We start from the raw sequence: 19,932 nt of genomic DNA, 5'->3' as shown, positions 1-19,932 counted from the left end.
AGATGATGCTATATAACTATAATTGCCCTTTATACCTGGTTCTTGTCATTGAGCATTTCAGTAGTTGTCTCTTGACCTTTTCTCTCTCTTGTTCTTTTATAATTTGTTGTGTTAGAAAGACATCTCTTTGGAATCCATGCATAGAGCTGTGTTATAGGGAAATTAATATAATGAGTTATATACATTTCTTTAAGTGTATCCTCAAGGAGCCTAAAATCCTATTACAAAATGACAATGCATCTAAAATATATATATAGATACAAGACACTATAATTACTGAAGTAATAATTCTGACACTGGGATCTAAGGTGAAACTGCTTTATATGTGTGCTCATGCATGTTCATCAATTTCTGAAGATTGTAGTAAAAACAGGGTCTTTCTTTTCTATAGCTGTATTTGGTCCTAGTATTTTGTATTTATATGTCTCATATCTTTATATTTATAGATGTGTTCTGTCTTCCTGCAATAGAATTTTTGTTTCATAAGGATACATTTAAAGAAGTATCAGAACAGCAGCTGCGGAGACATATTTTCCAAAGTGCCCTTCCACTTGTGGGCTCTGATGCATTTCATCCTGTCTGTAGTTAGGGGAACTAACATGCACTCTAGTTAGGATTTTTTTTTTAATTCCTTATGGCTTTCTTAGCTGGTTCTATATAGGTAAAACAAGTTCTGAGAGAAACTGTGTTTATATTAAATTTTTTAACTAGTGCTTTTATTTGTTAGAAGAAGATTCAGATTCACTCTTTTCCATTACATGAGGAGTTGTTCAGTTTATAATTTGAATAGTACTATAAGTACAAAAAGGTGCAGAGAGTATATAAATAGAAAAATATAGTATACAGTGTTTCATATACATTAAAGTGTAATTCTTTAACATAACTAAAGTTCTTATATATACTGATGCTCTAGATGTTTTAAAAATATTTTAATTACTAGTATCAAATTTGTAATATAAATATTCTGATAGGCTTGATTAGAAATATTTTCTTTCATTAGTGGTCAAGTGGGTTCTCGAAGTCCTTCTATGATTAGCAATGATTCTGAAACCTTAGAAGAGTGTATGGTATGCTCAGATATGAAGAGAGATACTCTTTTTGGCCCGTGTGGACATATTGCTACCTGTTCTTTATGTTCTCCACGAGTCAAGAAATGCCTCATCTGTAAAGAACAAGTTCAATCCAGGACAAAGGTAATATACTTTTAATACAGTATTTTATCATTTTATGAAGATCTTTGAGACTACAGTTAATGATAAATAAGATTGTATGATGCTATGTGTCTTTAATTTTGTTCTTTCTGTTCTAAATATAGGAATGTATAATTTATATATTTATTGAGACCATCTATGAGTTTCTATCTTTATATGTAAACTGTAGTATTTAAAAATAAAAGTATTCTACTGTTTTGCTTTCAAAGTTCCTGGTAACCTAAAGATGTACTGAATTTGCTTCCACTTTGTACTGTAGTTACTTGTGATTTGCCCTATTTCTAAGTGCATGGACTGTTTTGTATTGTATTTATTTTTGTAAAAGACTAATTTTTTTTTTTGTAGAATGTCACGCATTCTGGATTTATTTGTTTTACCGTGACAATTTCTTTTATTTTCTGTAAACTGGATGGTAGTGTTAATGGCTTGATTAGTCAGCTTAAACATTTTTTGGCAAGAACGCTTCCAGGTGATGCTACTCATTTTGTATCATGTCCCACCAGGAGGCAAATAAAGTTTGATCATCTCTCAATTAGTGACAGTCAAATTCTGTGACCATTCTGAACTTTTCATCTTGTCTGACTCCTTTTGCTTTTTGAGAAACATTATTCTTTTCTAGGTTACTGGTTTTATTCTATTCCCATGTAACTTAGGAGTGTTTTATTATAACTGTACTGTCTTACTCATTTTGATTTACTGAAATAATTGATTTTCTTTTTTAGTGTTTCCTAGTTGTGTGTGTGCGCGTGTGTGTGTGTGTGTATGAAGTGAGATTTAAATATTTTACAAATAATTTCTCATAAGTTAAGCAGCTTAAACTAAGAGATGTGTTGGTTTTCTTGGTTTTATTTATGAAGTTTATACTCTTTCCCATTCTAGTTTATTTTCTTCATTTTTCTCTTGATGCTTCCTAAGCTGTTTCATTAGCCTTTATTAGCCCTTTTAGTAGTACGAACATTTCATGTATGTCCTCGTGCCTCCTGACTATCCAGAGTACGATCGATTTATTTTTAAAATGTGTAAGGCAACATTAAAAAAGGCAAATGCATGTTCTTGTTTCTATAAATTGATTATCAAATAGACATGATTTTAAGTTAAAAAAATTGTAGCTGGAACTAATTTTATTTTTTGAAAAAAAACCTCACTCCTGGGGATCAGTGAGTATGAAAAAACTCACTCCTCAAAGGACTAATTAGAAAAGAGCTGGCACTTACTCTCCTAATGAATTAGCGGTAGTGACTTAAAAGGTGTTCTCTTACCAGTGTTTGTCACATTTATATATGGAACCATCTAAGATTGGATGCTTTTTATGATCCAAATGAATATATCTTTGGTAAAATTTTGGCGTAGGAAAAAGTAAAAGGAAGTTGGTTTTGGACAGGAGATCCTGAAGTACGTGTGTAGCTGCTTACTCTGTGTAAAGGTGAGGAGGGTGAACTAACAGCACTGATTGTAGGCAGGGCATTGTGTTGGTATCTTACATGCATTATCTGAACCTTTCTTAATGAATAAATGTGATTATTCTACTTGGTATTTATAATTTGCTTTAGTTAGCTGATTACAAAATAACAGGGAAAGAATGTGAAAGAATAAAAACCTAAGCCATTGTCTTGTTTTTAGATTGGTCTGTGTGTTCTGCTGTTATGTTTGAGACTTTTGTTGTATTAAATCCTGTTTCAACAAACCTTTATTGAGCACTTGTCTTGAGACATAGATGTATACAATAATTTCCTGTGAAAAAATTTATAATCTCTTAGCAAACTATGACTTAAATTAAAAGCTACTCTGCCATATAGGATGTTGTAGGTGCTTTAAGGCATGTAAAGTGAGCTCAGAGCTCCTGGTTGTCAAAAGCAGTCTCAAAGGTGGAATAGCCTTTACTGCCTTCTAGTTCAACTCTGGTGTTTATAATAGGAAAAACTGAAGCTCCAAGAAGCTGGACTTAATGCAGTTCTCTTGGTTCTTAAGCTTGTTTCCATTGTGTTACAATACACAAAGTGAGAAACAAATGTCTACAAGGGAAGATTGATATAGTACAGGGAGGTAGAGTGGAAGGAAGAGGCTATCATTTCTTTTTAGACCACTTCTGAATTCCAGGAATTAGCAAGCTTTCAATTTATTTTTTTAAACCATGGAATTTTCAAACCTGTAGAAAATAGATTTGCCAGATTGATTGCAGAGCCTTTGAAGATAAAGAAATAGTGACCCCAAGTGGTTTAAGAAGAACACACATCTTCAGTGAAGATAAGTTTTAAAACTAGTATTTGGAGAAAGAGAGAATAAACAAACTTAGTTTCTTTAGCAAGTAAAGAAATACAAATTTAAAATTATGAATTATTAATCATTCTTGTCACATGAGTAAAATAATTTTTAGAAAACTCCTATTTAGGAGATTGGAAAGGGTACTCTATTATCATTGCTGGTGGCTGAATAAATGGCTTCCCATTTCTGAGGGACCATTTTGACAATATATACATGCAGACCTTTATAATAAACATGCTTTAATATTGTAATTTCATTCCTGGCACATAAACCTGAGTGAAAACTCCAGAAGAGGGAAAAGGTTATGGTTATAAGAGTTATGAAAAAATTAGTGTGCTTACCTCAGACTGTGGGTGCCTTAGCCACCCATATCCAGGGTCATCCTATTTCTTATCCCCACACTGCAGTTCTGGTGGTATACTGCTTAGTGTTTGCAGTTTGGAGGCTAGATTGCTATACTTAAGGAAACTGTTCCTTTAACTGTAATCTGACGCTGAATAGGACCAAAGCCTGGATGTGTAATCCTAAAGTTGGAAAGAACACCCTGGTCTTAGTCCTATAAGCTGTAGCAGACTGAAATTTGTTTCCCTCAACTTTTTGGAATCAATTAGTCAAGTCAAAAACGCAATATACTAGACTTCTTTTCACCATTCATTCCCCATATTTTATTAGTTACCAGGTCTTCTGAAATAATTCTTTTCCATATTGCTATGTATTAGTTCAATTATGCCCCTCACTGTTCATATTTAGAATTGTTTAGGGGTGTATTTGAATAAGGTAACCTAACTCTTCTCCCTATCTTCTAACTTACTCTTTACCACCCTATTAAGAAGGAATGTTCTTTAGTATTTCAGATTAAAAAAAGAAAAGCTGCAGCTCAACAATATTAGCTACTTTGTTAGTACTCAAGCTGAAATTTGAGTCCAGGAATATAAATACCTGGACCAATTGTCTATTTATTGCTTTCCGCTGTTATTACAACTGTATAAATTCTCTGCACATAACGATATAAATTTGGAAAGTCCATAGAGAGGTCATACGTGTAGTGTTTGGTTTTTAGGTGAAGTTACAGGTGAGTGGTGGTCATCGTTTTTGGACAGTGTGGTGGATAAGGGTAAAAGAAGCTAGAGACAAGGTTAAGAAATAGTTACACACTCAAAACTCAGTTTAACTGATGAAGGGGAGGTGAAATTGAGGGAAATTATGAATAAGTTGTAGAAGACTTTAGAAATCAGGGAGAAAGAATAACCCAAAGCTTTGGATTCCAGCCCATGTTGGGGAATTGACCAAGTCCTGGGAAAGAATGTGTTAGGTTAGTGTTCCTTAGATATGGGTAAACAGAAAAATCCCCCTTGGGTTTTAGCAGTCTGGCTAATCTGGCTAGATTTTTATTAATATTAGAAAATAATGTCAGTCATTAGTTCTTTTAGTTTTTCTCTCAAAAGTAGTGTTTGAGCCCTGGCTGGATAGCTAAGTTGGTGGGAGCATAACCCTGAGGTGCAGAGATTGCTGGTTCGATCACTGGTCAGGACACTAAAGGAAAAAAAAGAAAGAAAAAGTAGTTTTTGAAAAAAAAGAAAATTGAAGTCTAGTCTGGTCTTCTTATTCTTAGAGGAAATGGAGTTTTTCTATCTCATTCTTTAGGACAGACAGGAAGACTAAAGTAGAAATAGAACCTATTAAGCAGGGAAGATGGAGGACAGAAAAGTAGGCATTAAATTTCTGATGCCTAGAGTATGCCTTATAGAGCAAATACATTTGGATACAAAAGGAACTTAGAGTTTTGTCTGTAGATGTTCATACTGTGCTATGTGACCTCTTCTCTGCAGATTGAAGAATGTGTGGTATGTTCAGACAAGAAAGCAGCTGTTCTTTTTCAGCCGTGTGGACACATGTGTGCTTGTGAGAGTAAGTAGCCTATAACACATTTCTCAGTATCATTACAAAAATAGGAAGTGAGACACGTTTTGATAACTCAAAAGCAAAAAAGTTGGTGGGCCTCTGGTACCTTCCATTTCTTTCCCTGCTAGAATGTCACCTGTTTTCCTCCTTGCTCCCAGGCTTTAGGGACGACTCTAAAGCTGTGTCCCACTAGGTCGAATTTTGATTTCATTTGTTTTAGCACAAAATGATCTCTTATCACATACAATACAAATTTATTTCTAAAAATGAATGTTGAAACATTTTGTCTAGCCCTTTTTTGCATATAAAATTAGCATAACTTTATTTGTCTTCACTGTAATATTGCTTCTCTTACATAATTTCCCCACTACTGAACCACCCGTAGCAATAATTTGGGGTTATAATTTCCAGCCTTCTTAACCATTCTTTTTTTTTTTTTTTTTTTTTTTTTTTTTTTTTTTTTTTTTTCATTTTTCTGAAGCTGGAAACAGGGAGAGACAGTCAGACAGACTCCCACATGCGCCCGACCGGGATCCACCCGGCACGCCCACCAGGGGGCGACGCTCTGCCCACCAGGGGGCGATGCTCTGCCCATCCTGGGCGTCGCCATATTGCGACCAGAGCCACTCTAGCGCCTGAGGCAGAGGCCACAGAGCCATGCCCAGCGCCCGGGCCATCTTTGCTCCGATGGAGCCTTGGCTGTGGGAGGGGAAGAGAGAGACAGAGAGGAAAGTGCGGCGGGGAAGAGAGAGACAGAGAGGAAAGTGCGGCGGAGGGGTGGAGAAGCAAATGGGCGCTTCTCCTATGTGCCCTGGCCGGGAATCGAACCCGGGTCCTCCGCACGCTAGGCCGATGCTTAACCATTCTTTTAAAAAAAATTTTATTGATTTTTTGGGTGGCATTGGTTAATAAAATCATACAGGTTTCAGGTGTACAATTCTATAATACATCATCTGTATATTGCATTATGTATTCCATCACCGTCTGTCCCTCTTCTTAATTTAACTTCTGTGTCAAGAGAACTTACAGAAATCTTTTCTTTGTGAAGATAATATTAAAGTTTAAGAGATGTTTTAAACTTTACTTTTATATATTCCTCTTGTTCTTTTCAAGTTCATATTTTGTTCAATATTAATATTCTCTTCCTTTTGCTTTTTACATTTGTCAATAAGCGATTTAAAACTAGTTTAACAAATACCTTAATGGGCCCAAAGTAAAGCATGATGTCTCCTACTCCAAGGCAGTTCAGTCAGTAGGTATTGATTTTTAATATTCTGACCCTGTAATATACAAATTGTGTGGTAGATAAATCTCATTAGCCTAGAGTTGCTTTAGCCTTTTTTTTTTCATTCTGATAAGCAGTTTGTCAACTAAAGGAAGGATCAAGGTTTTCTACTGTAATAGTCTGCTACAAGTAATTGTTTCTGTTTACCAAAGACTGGTATAATGCTAGAGTGCATGTAGAAAGAAAATTTTGTTTTAAGTTAGAAGAGCTTAGGTTCAGTTTTCATAGTGCAGGGGTTAGCAAATTTTTTCTTTAAAGGATTAAATCATGAATTTTTGGTTTTGTGGGGCCAAGTGGTTTCTGTTGTAACTTCTCAACTCTTTCCACCAACTCAACTCTGCAGTTTTAGTGACCATGTAAATGAGTGGGTCGGACTATTTTCATTAAAGCTGTATTTATAAAAAATAAGCTACTGGTTGGGTTGGGTTTGGCCTGGAGGATGTAGTTTATTTCGATGTTAAATTTAAGTTATAATAATGAGCAGAAAAAGCAGCCCTGTTCTTACTCATGTCCTCTTTTGTAAGAAGTGTCCTGTTGTCATTTTCCAGACTGTGCTAGCCTGATGAAAAAGTGTGTGCAGTGTCGGGCAGTAGTTGAACGAAGAGTGCCTTTCATTATGTGTTGTGGAGGGAAAAGTTCAGAAGATGCTACTGATGATATCTGTAAGTAGGTCTCGTAAGCATTATCCTGCTTGTTGGAATTCTCTGAGCCTCTCTTATCATGTATAGTACACTGTGGTCTGTAAAACATACAGTGTATGTCTTGAATTTACAGAGGAACAGGTAGGGTTTTGCTCTTACTATATTACAAGAAGCCTGAAATACCTTTCTAGTTTGTGGTATGATTTAGAACTTTAAACATTAGTCTTTTAAGTAATCTTTGATATAAAGAATATTATTCTAGCTTAAAGAAAACTTGCTGTTTCCTTTTAAGATGTAGAGTATCTTGGGGGAACATAATATTACAAATTATCTTTTTCAGTTTACACAAGTATTAACCTTATTCCTAAATCTAGCCGGTTTACCTACAGTATTTGAATATTTTATGGAATAATAATAATTTGGGACAGAGTAACTATAGGTAAACTAAAATATAACGTAGTGAACAAGTGAAAAGATGAAAAGTAAATTATTTACTGTTAACCTTTTCAATAGTACAGCTTTGTAAAATTATTTTTCATCTTTGTATTAGGTATAAGCTGGATGGTCTTTGATTTCTTTGGTCTGTATAGAGATGAGAAAAACATCAGTGTAACTACTTCTGCTCAGGGCTTTTTGTTTTCTAACCACAGAATAAAAATCCCAGGGATAACTTTTTTGTGAGAGAGAGAGAGAGAGGGAGAAAGAGACAAACAGACACATAGGGACAGACAGTAAGGGGAGAGAGATGAGAAGTGTCAACTTGTTATTGCGGCATTTTAGTTGTTCATTGATTGCTTTCTCATGTGCCTTGATGGGTAGGGGAGGCTGCAGCTGAGCTAGGGACTCCTTGCTCAAGCCAGTGACCATGGGCTCAAGTTAGTGACCTTGGGCTCAAGCCAGCAACCCCGTGGTCAAGCCGGATGAGCCCGTGCTCAAGCAGGCGATCTTGGAGTTTTGCTCTATCTACTGTGCCAACGCCTGGTCAGTCCCTACGGATAGTTTAAGTAGAGTAAAAGACCAAAAATCTAGAGGTACCAAGATGGAAATAAAAATTTCCCCCATTTAGTAGAGCACTGACCTCAGCTTTTCTTTCAAATTTCCTTGTCTTAGATCATGAACAGTAAGAGTTGGGAATGAAGGAAGGAGGGAGGCTTGTTGCTAAGATGCTGTCTGCTTATCTTCTTGGGTTCGTGCAGTGCCGGAGCAGGAGGAGGGAGAATGAGCGTAGGACGTACTTTGTGAGCTTGTCAAAGGAAGCACACAGAGATTTGGAAAACCGGAAAGTCTGGGTTAGCTGTGTTAAATGTAATTAGAATTTAATGGGTATGAAGATTATAAATGAAAGAGTGTAACATGAATGTCACTACTGTATCGTCCACATGTAGAAATAATATTTTAAGAAGAGTCTCATAATAATAGTTTTATGTTTTTAATAAAATAGTAATAATTTTAGTAATAGAAATCATTGTTGTGTCAAAACAGTCATAACATTAGAATTCTTTATCTGTATTATAGCAACTGGAAATATTCCAGTGTTACAAAAGGACAAGGATAATACCAATGTCAACGCAGATGTTCAGAAGTTGCAGCAACAGTTACAGGACATTAAAGAGCAGGTAATAATGATTTCTTTGTGGTAAAAATTATTCTAAGAGAAGTTTATATTTTTCTATCAAACAACTAGTGTTTTGGGCATGGTTCATATTAATGTATCACTTGTAGTATTTGAATATTTGCAGTAGGTAAAATCTGATTAAAAGATTTATGCAGCCAAAATAGGAAACACACAGATTACCAATAAACATGAAAAAATACTCAACCACATTAGTTATCAAGAAATGAAAATTAGCCTGACCTGTGATGGTACAGTGGATAAAGTGTTGACCTGGAACCCTGAGGTTGCTGGTTCAAAACCCTGAGCTTGCCTGGTCAAGGCACATATGGGAGTTGATGCTTCCTGCTCTTCCTTCCCCTTCTTTCTCTCTCTTCCTTTCTTTCACTCTCTAAAAATGAGTAAGTTAAAAAAAATCTAAAAAACAAACAAAGAAACAGACTGTTAGTGTCAAGTGTTTAGGTAGTGCGTGTAGCAGCCATAGTTCACCTTGTTGGCAGGAATGTAAGTTAGTAAAAATCTATCACTTTGGAAAAATCTGTCATTATCTAATAAAACTGACAGGATAGTGTTTGGGGATGCAAACTTGAAAAAAGATTATACAGATGGTGTTTAAAATGAAAGGTAGTGGTTTTATTGGCTGAGTTCTCTGGGAGGAGGCACAAGAGAACTTTCTAGAACAGCGGTTCTCAACCTGTGGGTCGCGACCCCGGCGGGGGTCGAACAACCAAAACACAGGGGTCGCCTAAAGCCATCGGAAAATACATATTCGGTTCGGTTCTCAACCTGTGGGTCGCGACCCCGGCGGGGGTCGAACAACCAAAACACAGGGGTCGCCTAAAGCCATCGGAAAATACATATTCGGTTCGGTTCTCAACCTGTGGGTCCCGACCCCTGCTGGGATCGCGACCCACAGGTTGAGAACCGCTGTTCTAGAATATTGATACTCCATTTCTTGATTTAACTATCAATTATTGTATCTCCCCATGTATAAGATGCTCCCATATATAAGATGCATCTTAATTTTGGGGCCTGAATTTTGAAAAAAAAAATGTATTACATAAAGTTATTGAATTCAAGTTTTATTCATCATAAAATTCATCACTGTCAAAACTCCCATCTAAGGCCCTGGCCGGTTGGCTCAGTGGTAGAGCGTCGGCCTGGTGTGCAGAAGTCCCGGGTTCGATTCCCGGCCAGGGCACACAGGAGAAGCGCCCATCTGCTTCTCCACCCCTCCCCCTCTCCTTCCTCTCTGTCTCTCTCTTCCCCTCCCGCAGCGAGGCTCCATTGGAGCGAAGATGGCCTGGGCGCTGGGGATGGCTCCTTGGCCTCTGCCCCAGGCGCTGGAGTGGCTCTGGTCGCAACAGAGCGATGCCCCGGAGGGGCAGAGCATCACACCCTGGTGGGCAGAGCGTTGCCCCCTGGTGGGCGTACCGGGTGGATCCCGGTCGGGTGCATGCGGGAGTCTGCCTGACTGTCTCTCCCCATTTCCAGCTTCAGAAAAATACAAAAAAAAGAAAAAAGAAAAAAAACCTCCCATCTATTAGCTTGTCCTCATCTTTGTCTGATGACAAATCACTGTCTTCAACAATGAGCGCAAAAACAAAAAAAAGCGAGAAATGCCAGTAAAAACAATCTACAACCACTGCCTAAGACGCACCGGTTTTTAGACCCCAAACTTTTCTAGAAACGGTGTGTCTTATATATGGGGAAATACAGTATATGCATTTTATCAGTTTGTGAATTTTTATTAAACTTAACAATTTGTGTACACTTCTGTGTAGATGCAGTACTGTACTTCAAAAATACATAGACACACACTATGAAGAATAGCAAGCGAAAGATAAAAGCAAAACTCAGACTAGTCGTTACCAGTGACAAGGGGATGGAAAGAATTTGGGAGGATGTGTGGAAAGGCTTCAAAAGAAAAGGCAGTGTTCTATGCTTTAATCTGGGCGGTGGTCTTATTTATGTTTTATACATACCAACAGAAATGTTCTTATATCTACTCGATACTAATAAAAGCAATGATAAAATACAGAAAATAGCTAAAACTTGTAGGCATATGGTGAGAAATTCTCCCCTCCTCACCCTGCATGCAGCCTTACTATTTGACCCAGCAATTAAATCTTCCTTAATTCAAAGGCTTGAGCTGCGAAGGGTGTTATTTCTTTAGGAAGGCAGTTAAATCAGTGTTGCCATGCAGTGTTAGAGTCAACACTTGTTTTTTTCTACTTGAATTTGGAATAATGTAACATAGGCAATAGATAGTGACCCTGGATAACTAATGACCCTGTGATAACTAATTTAGAAATAAATGTATATATGTTTATTAGGAATTTAAACACCCATTTGCAAAGATAAAATCTCTGTGATTGGGCTAGTTTTTCCTCTGAAGTCCAGCACTTGGTAATACAGTACTTGTTTTATAGTGAATTAGTAAAAATAAATATAGACTTGTAAGTTCTTAATATTGGAATATTAATGTAGGGTCATAATTAGCTCATTCTAGTATAAAATAAAATGCTTTAAAAATTTTATTTAGAAAAATAAAAAACATTTTTGAACACACTTTCTGTGAAAAGCAGTTTATTTCCTAATTAAAACTTTTTATAATAAATAATGACACCCTTTATAGATCGTAAAAGAAATAATTCAGCTTTACTTTCATCCAAAGTTTACCATTCAAAGTAGTTTCTTCCTTATATTATATTTATTAACACATTTTATCATTAAAGTATTAAACACATAAAACAAAATTCATTTTCTGAGGAATGATGGGATTCCTTGCAGGGACCCTTCAAAGTCATCAAGAGAAAGCATCTGAATAACTCTCCTCTTTATTTTAAATTTTCGATCTTCCTATTGCCTCCATGTCTCTAACAGACAGTAATTAATTTCATGTGCTCTTACGGATGCATTAACTAAAAGTAACTTCACCCAGGCCTCACAGAGGTGTTTACTTTTGGAAACACAAGTTATTAATTACTTACATAGAAATCTTGAGAATTTAATGGAAAAGAAACTTTTAATGACACCAAAAAGCTGGTTTGGCCTTTTAAAATAAAAAAAAAATGTGATTTTTTTATAGCTCTTTGCTTTTTAAAATCTTAAGATAGATAAATGTGACTGAAAATTTACTTTGCAAGGGTGGGGTTAACAAGTTAGACTACAGTTCCATTTTTATTTGCTTTTTGTTTTCCCCACAATTTCTGATGTTGTCAAAGTCAGTAACTACACTTTCATGTCGACTTTGGGTCTGGTTTATTAACCTAAACATTCTTGTTTAACTATTTTAGTTCTATATTATTTGGGAAAAGTATAATTCAGAATGAAATAATACAGAGGTGGATAAAAATAGGTTTACAGTTCATATGGAAAATAATACAATAATTAGTAAGTAATTATATAAATAAGAATAAGCCATTTCATGTACTCACAACTGTAAACCTACTTTGTCCACCCCTATATGTTAAGGTAAACTATATGTTTTTAAAATATAAAATGTAAAATGTGTTTTATAAATGAATATGTGATTTCCTAGAGTGTTTCACAGAAGTATATCTGTCATACTTCTCAATTATGAGTTCTTGAAGTTCCATTTATTAATATGTAGCAAAGACTCATTGTATTTTAACTAAGGTAATGTACAGTGATAGTAATGGAGTGCAGCATAATATTTAAAGGCAAGATCTCTGGAGCCATTGACTTAAGTTCACATTATGGCTTCCTTTAGGGAAGATTTTAACCCCACTACGCCTCACTTTCCTCTTTTTTAAAGTGGGAATGATAAGTAGGGCTGAGATTGTATCATGTCTAGCATAATGCTTGGTATTATGTTCTTAGCGACATCTCTGTACTTGCCCCTTTCCAATAGGCCTGATACAGTGTATGATTGTCATACAAGAACAGCACAGTACCTAGAGTTGGGGAATCTGGATTAGACTGAATGGGGCTATTTACATTCATTCCCTATTAGATTTTGGCATTTGCATGTTTTGTTTTATATAGTATTTTATGCAGTATTTGTTTTATGTAGTGCCTTTTACATTGTCCTGACAGTACAACTAATATTTCTGTTTTATTGAGGTGATGTTTTAACTATTTAAAAATTTAAACAACAAAAGATTTGACTAGCCCTGGCCGGTTGGCTCAGCGGTAGAGCGTCGGCCTAGCGTGCGGAGGACCCGGGTTCGATTCCTGGCCAGGGCACATAGGAGAAGCGCCCATTTGCTTCTCCACCCCTCCGCCGCGCTTTCCCTCTCTGTCTCTCTCTTCCCCTCCCGCAGCCAAGGCTCCATTGGAGCAAAGATGGCCCGGGCGCTGGGGATGGCTCTGTGGCCTCTGCCCCAGGCGCTAGAGTGGCTCTGGTCGCAACATGGCGACGCCCAGGATGGGCAGAGCATCGCCCCCTGGTGGGCAGAGCGTCGCCCCTGGTGGGCGTGCCGGGTGGATCCCGGTCAGGCGCATGCGGGAGTCTGTCTGACTGTCTTTCCCTGTTTCCAGCTTCAGAAAAATGAAGAAAAAAAAAAAAAAAAAAGATTTGACTAAACAACAAAATGTCACATGTTATACTTTAAAAATGTAAAATGTCTCAGCACTTATTACTTTATTTGTTATGTCCCATTCCAGACAATGTGCCCTGTGTGTTTGGATCGTCTGAAGAACATGATTTTCCTCTGTGGCCATGGAACGTGCCAGCTCTGCGGAGACCGAATGAGTGAATGTCCTATTTGTCGCAAGGCTATTGAACGAAGGATTCTTTTGTATTAACAAGAAACTCAATGTATTTTATTAGTGAAGGTATTTGGTCATGAGAACTTAGTAAGCCTTTAAGCTAGTCGAAGGTTCTGATGATTAATTTTTAATATCATAGTTTCTTTGCTAGAGTATAATTAGACTGTAAATATATCAGAACAAAAAGACTACAAAACAGTGTTTGAAGTCACGTTTTTTTGTTTTGTTTAAATTGAATCATTAAATCCATGTCCTTCATAGGTAATTTACTTTTGGCTAAAAGAAAAATTTACTAAGGGAGAAATTCCTTTAAAGACCTCCTGTTTTAATTGTTAGACCTCAAAAGATATACACTTCCTTATGATCTGCTATCCTTCAGTTTATCATGATTTCACACAGTGAGTTGACACAGATACTCAGAAAAGTTTTGCACCAAACAAAAGGGCAAGTAAAACCATTCTGTCATATATATGAGTGGAATATTGAAGAGAGAATTATTTTAAAAATAACAAAGTTATCCAAATAATTGTTTCTGAATTCTTAGAGTAAATAGAAGTATAGAATGAGAGAAATAATGACTTTGCATTTAGCTTATTTTGTAGTTTTAAAGGGAAAAGGAAACTTGAATCCTGTTGCCAATTTAAAAATGGCTGGTAGATATGGAAAAGAAAAATCAGTTATAGTGGGGAACTGAAGGGAGGAAAATTAATGGTGGCCTTCCTTATATGTATTAACTTATACACTGATTTCTTTAGCCAGCCTTTAAAAAATTGCCTGTGAAAAGTGTAACTCAGTTTTCCCTGTGAGTACTTATCCAGGTTTGATCTACCCAGTGAAATGATAATCCCCTAATTGGCCTCTGAGGGTTGATTCAGCTTTTCTAATACACTGAACAGTAGACCCCAGTGATTTGAGGATAATGCATTGTCCAAAGGCAGCAATCCTTTCTCCTCCACATATGTTCATTCTGACAGTGATATTGATTCCAGGCCTTATTTTCGTTCTTCCTCAGACAGCAAGGCTTACCATAAATAAAACGGTTTTTCTTTAGACCTACAGACAAAGATATTATTTAAACTACCAACAATGTCCAAGACATAGGAAGTAACCTAAAACTAATAAATTCTTACTTTAGAAAGAGAGACTACGACATTCTCAGAAATATGTCCAGTTACCTGTAAATTTTTTTAAACTCAAACTTTGACTTCAGAGCATCTAGTCATTTTCTTTTCTTTGAATGAGTCATCTTACTGAGGATGAATAGACACATATAAGTGTTACGGGGTTCATTGCTGCTAGATTATTAAGGTATTAGCTATTTACAGTAGTGTCTACTATATATTGTGTGTAAGCTTACTCCTAAAGGTGTTATCTTTATTGTAGTTTTTCCTCCTTTGAATTTGATTCTTATGTCAGTTTTTCTGCTATTAGGAACGTACAGTCTCTAGCCCTCATAACATCACATTCTTACTGTTAAATGGCTGCTGCCATTGCAAGTCCTGGTGGGAACTGGTGAACTTTGCTGGCTGATTTTATAGTCCCAGTAATTCTCTGTGTTTAGTTGAGTAACATCATTTAGAATGATAAAATGTTTTTAAATTTACATTTGAAAATTTATATGGACTCAGTTATCTAATAAAGGACCACTGAGGCTATTTTTAAGCCATATTTTGAAATTATAAAAAAGATAGAACATCTGATTGATGATGTTCCCATAAAGAGACAAACTGTTCCTTTCAGATGTAAAAACAGCGTAAGTCAAGATTTCCCTTTTTTTCCATTCCAAGGCCGCCTGCCTCTTTCCAGTGGCTCAACTGGTTGAGGAGGGAGGGGCGCCTGGCTGATGTAAGCAGTGTGGCCAACCACAGGTCTACTTAAATCCTCCTTATAAGTATTTGTTTTTTGAGCTGCAGTGCTAAAACTTATATTCCTAAAAGGCAATTGCATCTTCCAGACTTCTTTATTTTCACTGTATTAAAAATATAACATAAACTATTAATTGCAAAAGTTGTAGTCACTGTAATTATAGTGCTGTGCACGTGTGGATTTCCTATATTTGTACCACTTTGAAATTTACTTACTGAACAGAAAATGTTCCTTTATTCATATTTTCAAGCACCTGAAAAATTATTTTAAATTTATTTTGGGATTGTGAGAGAGAATAAGATTAAGAACTTAATTAAGTGACTTTTCTCTAACTCTGTGAAACTGCTACCTCTTATTATATTTGTCTCTCAGCAGTACTTTCCCAATTTGGTTGTTTCCTTCTCATTATCATCTCTTTATTTTGTGCCTCAGAAAGCTTTTACTTTTTCTAAATTAAAAAAAAAAAACATAATTGACATGCATTCATTAAAAAACATTGGGCTAGATGCATGACATTGAAAAAATGGTCAGCATCTTAGCACATACAGAATTTATCACATAGTCATATATTTGAAGTAATTTGTAGACAAAAAGGAATCTAAAGGTACTGATAGTATTTCTTCTTCATGTTTTATAAGATTTACCATTAAATAGAATTTGGACTCCTCTTTATACCCCTTCACTCCTGCCACATTTTCTCCTTTATTCTTCTAAGATTGTCACCTTTGTTACCCAAAACGTACAACTTACCAGATGGTGGTGCTATTGTTACTGTTTTTCTTCACATAATTTAGCATTTTTATGCTTTTACAATATATATAATTGTTGGGAGCAAGAAGGTTTTTCAAGAAAAGATTATTTTTTATTAGTATAGGAGTATTATATTAGACAAGTGTTTAAGTTTAGCTGGCCAAGTTATACTTGGTTGTTTGTAATTTTAAACATTGCAAATTAACCAGCGAGCTACAGAGGCATATAATTAATTGATATTATTGAAAATAACTTTCTTAAAGTTGTATCTTTGATGGCTTTAGCCTGTAAGACCATTCTAGAATATTGAAATGCATTCTGCTTAGGATTTGTTCAATTCAAATTTTGAAGCTTGCTTCATTTTTACGTGGTAGAAATAGACTGACTAGTTTGTGTTGCCCAATTGCTATTTTGTGTTTGTTATGAATTTTGGACCCTATTGGACTAGGAATTAGTTAAATTTATGAACTAAGAGAATTAGTGATTGGGTAGGACAGGGAGGAGGCTAGGGGGTTGCAGCAGGTAAGAAAGAAATGTCTGTTTGAATTAGAGGATATAAAGGGTATCATGTCGATTTCATCAAAGCAGTAATAGAGGATGTATTTAATTGAATAATAGAAAGGGTCTTTCAGCCAGTTTTCAGAGTAGTTCAGTTGACAATTGCTTTGTAAATTATAGGCTTTAATATGGCTTTTTAAAAAAATATCCAAAAGTAAAAACACTTCTCAGTATGTCTAAAATATTTTATAGTTATAATCTGTGTAAAAATTGAATTTTGGAATAGAATTTTTGCATTTTTTTATTATGACAAAAGCATACATGAAATTTACCATCTTAACCATTTTTTAGTGTACAGTTCAGTAGTGTTAAGTAAATTCACATCATTGGGAAGCAATCATATCTTGAAAAATTGAAACTGTACCCATTAAACAACAGACCACTTGCCCACCTTTCCCCAATGGAATGGAATTGATTAACTATAAAAAGAAACACCTGAAATTATCTTAATTGTTTATGTTTGCAAAATCTAAGTCATGGTAAACATCAAGTTCCTAAAATTTGGGGGATGATAGAATCCCCCGTCCCCTACAATTATCATCAATTAAAATTGAGTAGGTTTTAAATGTCTGTTAAGGGTTTGTGAGTTCATTTTGAGCCAGAGGGAAGAGACACATTTTAAACATTAGAATTAGTTTAGCTATGATTTTGTACTAAATTGGGAAGGTAAAAGATTTTCACAAATTATGTGTGCCTTGTTGAAAATGTCAGTTGTCTTTAAGTCTACATGTAACTGTTTCAAAAAATTTTTTCTCTCAAAAAACAACCTAATTTTATTTGCTTGACTATTATGATAGGAATGCTTACTTATATTACTTGATAAACATATATAGCCTTGGAACTTCAACATATATATATATAAACTATAATAGTATTAATAATTAGAGTTGTACTTCTTTAAAACATTAAATTTGAGGAAAAACTATTCAGTGCTGTCTCGTGTACATTGCTTTGCTTCAGTGATGGAGAAATCCTTTAGATTGAGCCTCAATTTACTGATAAATGGTTAGTGGTGGATGACACTAGAGTATTAAAATATGAAATAGTGGAGCTGATGAATTAAAATTGTACTTTGCTACATTAGCATTTTCTACCTCCCTTTCTGTCAGAGTATTATTTTTTTTTCAGCATTTATTCTTATTTGTGACTAAGGAGGATATGGCAACCCGAGGTTAAAATGGACATTTCTATTTTGTTGAGGATGTTAGCATTAGGGGTGAGAAAGCTGATTTGCCACGTCAATTTGAACCTAAATCCATCACTAGAAGTTGTAATTGACATGTATAAAATGTGTGAGAGAGATGATATTGCCAAATATTTTACTTTTCCTGTATAGTCTATATGAATTTTGTTTCATCAACACGACTTCTAGTTCCTCCAAAAGGCAAAGTGGGCTTGTAATTTTCTAAAAAAATAAACAAATGTGCCATTTTGGCTGAAATCAATTTCAGGAAACTATTGAAAGTTCTGACTCAGGGCTTTTTAACAGTTTAAGCAATCGGTAATTATATTTTGGAAAATCCATCTACATAGTTCTTCAGTGCCTTGAAAGAATTATTAACTTGGCAACACTACTAAAACTTTATAGAAGGCATGGTGTGTGTATTACCCTACACACATTTATAAGTTGTATTGCTTAAGCTTGTGTAGTAGTGATACTATACTGTATGTGCTGGGTTTAGGTAATTCTTTAAAGGAAGTTTTCTAGATTTGCACTTGATATTTTTTAAAAAACTGATTATTTATGGCCATGACACTGTTACCAAAAAAGTAATTCTATGTTAAGTCATTATGCAAAGTCATATAGCATCTGGGAAGAGGAGCTAGGGTTCACTTTGCCATTTAATATGAAATGAGGAGGATCGTTTGGTAAACACAGATGGTCTTCCTCTCAAATGAAAAAGAGACCTTTAGTTCAAGTGATTTGGTTTAAAAGAAATTTGGGAGGTGGAAATCACTAATTGCATGTCATTTTTATACTAGTCTTACTGCCAATCTTACTTAGATTGAATCCACAAAATTGTTTTTGTTCAATTCAGTATGCTGTATCATTTTAAATACAGAATATTCAGTGATAGAAAGTAAGGTAATTGACTCCACAGTGTTTCGCTTTGTATTTTTTCTAGTGGTTTTTAGCTTTCACTTGATTAAATTTAAAATCTTGTTTATGAATATAGTTTTTTTATGGCAAATGATTCTTATTAGTTTTTTTAAAATGTGCTTAGCCAAGAGCTAAGCTTAAAAAAAAACATTTACCATTAATAAAACCTATGATGTAATATCACTATATATACTTTCCTCTGATCTTTTGAAATTTCTTTATAGATATACACGTGCATTTTGATTCTTAAGGCATTTGAATACAAATCTCTGTATATCTGATCTTTTATTATTAGGAAAGAAATTTTCATGTATTTGAGAAACAAAGACATACATCTCTAAATCAGTAAGATACAGGTGTCCACATCTGGAAGGCTCTCATTACAATTGTTTACACTTAAGGTACCTCTATCTAAAGGGCCAAAGAAGCTTCATATTTTAACATCTCACACACTTTTCAGAATTAAGATATATTATGAAAGTCTGAATAGTATAAGTTTGATAGAAAATAAATCAATTAGTTAGGAAGAGTCAACCTATTCTATAAATGTTTGTTTCCTTCACAACTCAGATGTAGATTTCATTTTCAAGAGTACATCTTAAAGCAATGATTTAGTTGGCTTTGTTAGCCAAATAAATTTTGTGACTAAATTAGTAATTAAACAGTGTGAGAGTTATTTTATTTCTCAAGTTAATAGAAGCACTTATTTGTGAAGTTATTGAGAGGTTGTCTAGTTTGAGTTAAAAAGATTGAGTATGTGTATCTTGAGTGTTTAAGAGGAAAATTGTCTGAAACAATCTTTTTAAATTGTTTATTTGAAAAAACATGTATTTCAATTACAAAATTGTGAATTTATTTTTGGATAACCTCTAACTGTATTTTTGTTTTTCTGTTGCTGTATAATTAGGTATTCCATGGCAATATTTTATTAAATTGAAACTCTGTATAGGTTTTAAAAATAAAGCCATTTTAGAAAATCTGATTTATATATATATTTATTCTTCCTT

The 19,932-nt window shown here is 35.0% G+C and overlaps 1 protein-coding gene across 1 annotated transcript in view; it reads left to right on the top strand.

The window, feature by feature from the left end:
* MIB1 (MIB E3 ubiquitin protein ligase 1) overlaps positions 1-19,732 on the top strand; it is a 155,774-nt gene extending 136,042 nt beyond the window's left edge. Inside the window, exons 17-21 of the mRNA XM_066353422.1 lie at positions 1,001-1,193; positions 5,303-5,381; positions 7,209-7,322; positions 8,817-8,917; positions 13,546-19,732. Of these exons, the coding sequence (XP_066209519.1) occupies positions 1,001-1,193; positions 5,303-5,381; positions 7,209-7,322; positions 8,817-8,917; positions 13,546-13,686 (628 nt within the window). The 3' untranslated portion in view covers positions 13,687-19,732. The remainder of the gene's footprint in view (positions 1-1,000; positions 1,194-5,302; positions 5,382-7,208; positions 7,323-8,816; positions 8,918-13,545) is intronic.
* Positions 19,733-19,932: the final 200 nt, after the last annotated feature.

This window comes from Saccopteryx leptura, chromosome 11 (assembly GCF_036850995.1).
Source record: "Saccopteryx leptura isolate mSacLep1 chromosome 11, mSacLep1_pri_phased_curated, whole genome shotgun sequence".
NCBI lineage: Eukaryota > Metazoa > Chordata > Mammalia > Chiroptera > Emballonuridae > Saccopteryx > Saccopteryx leptura.
Note: the sequence above shows the minus strand (reverse complement) of the source record. Positions and strands in the feature narration are given on the sequence as shown.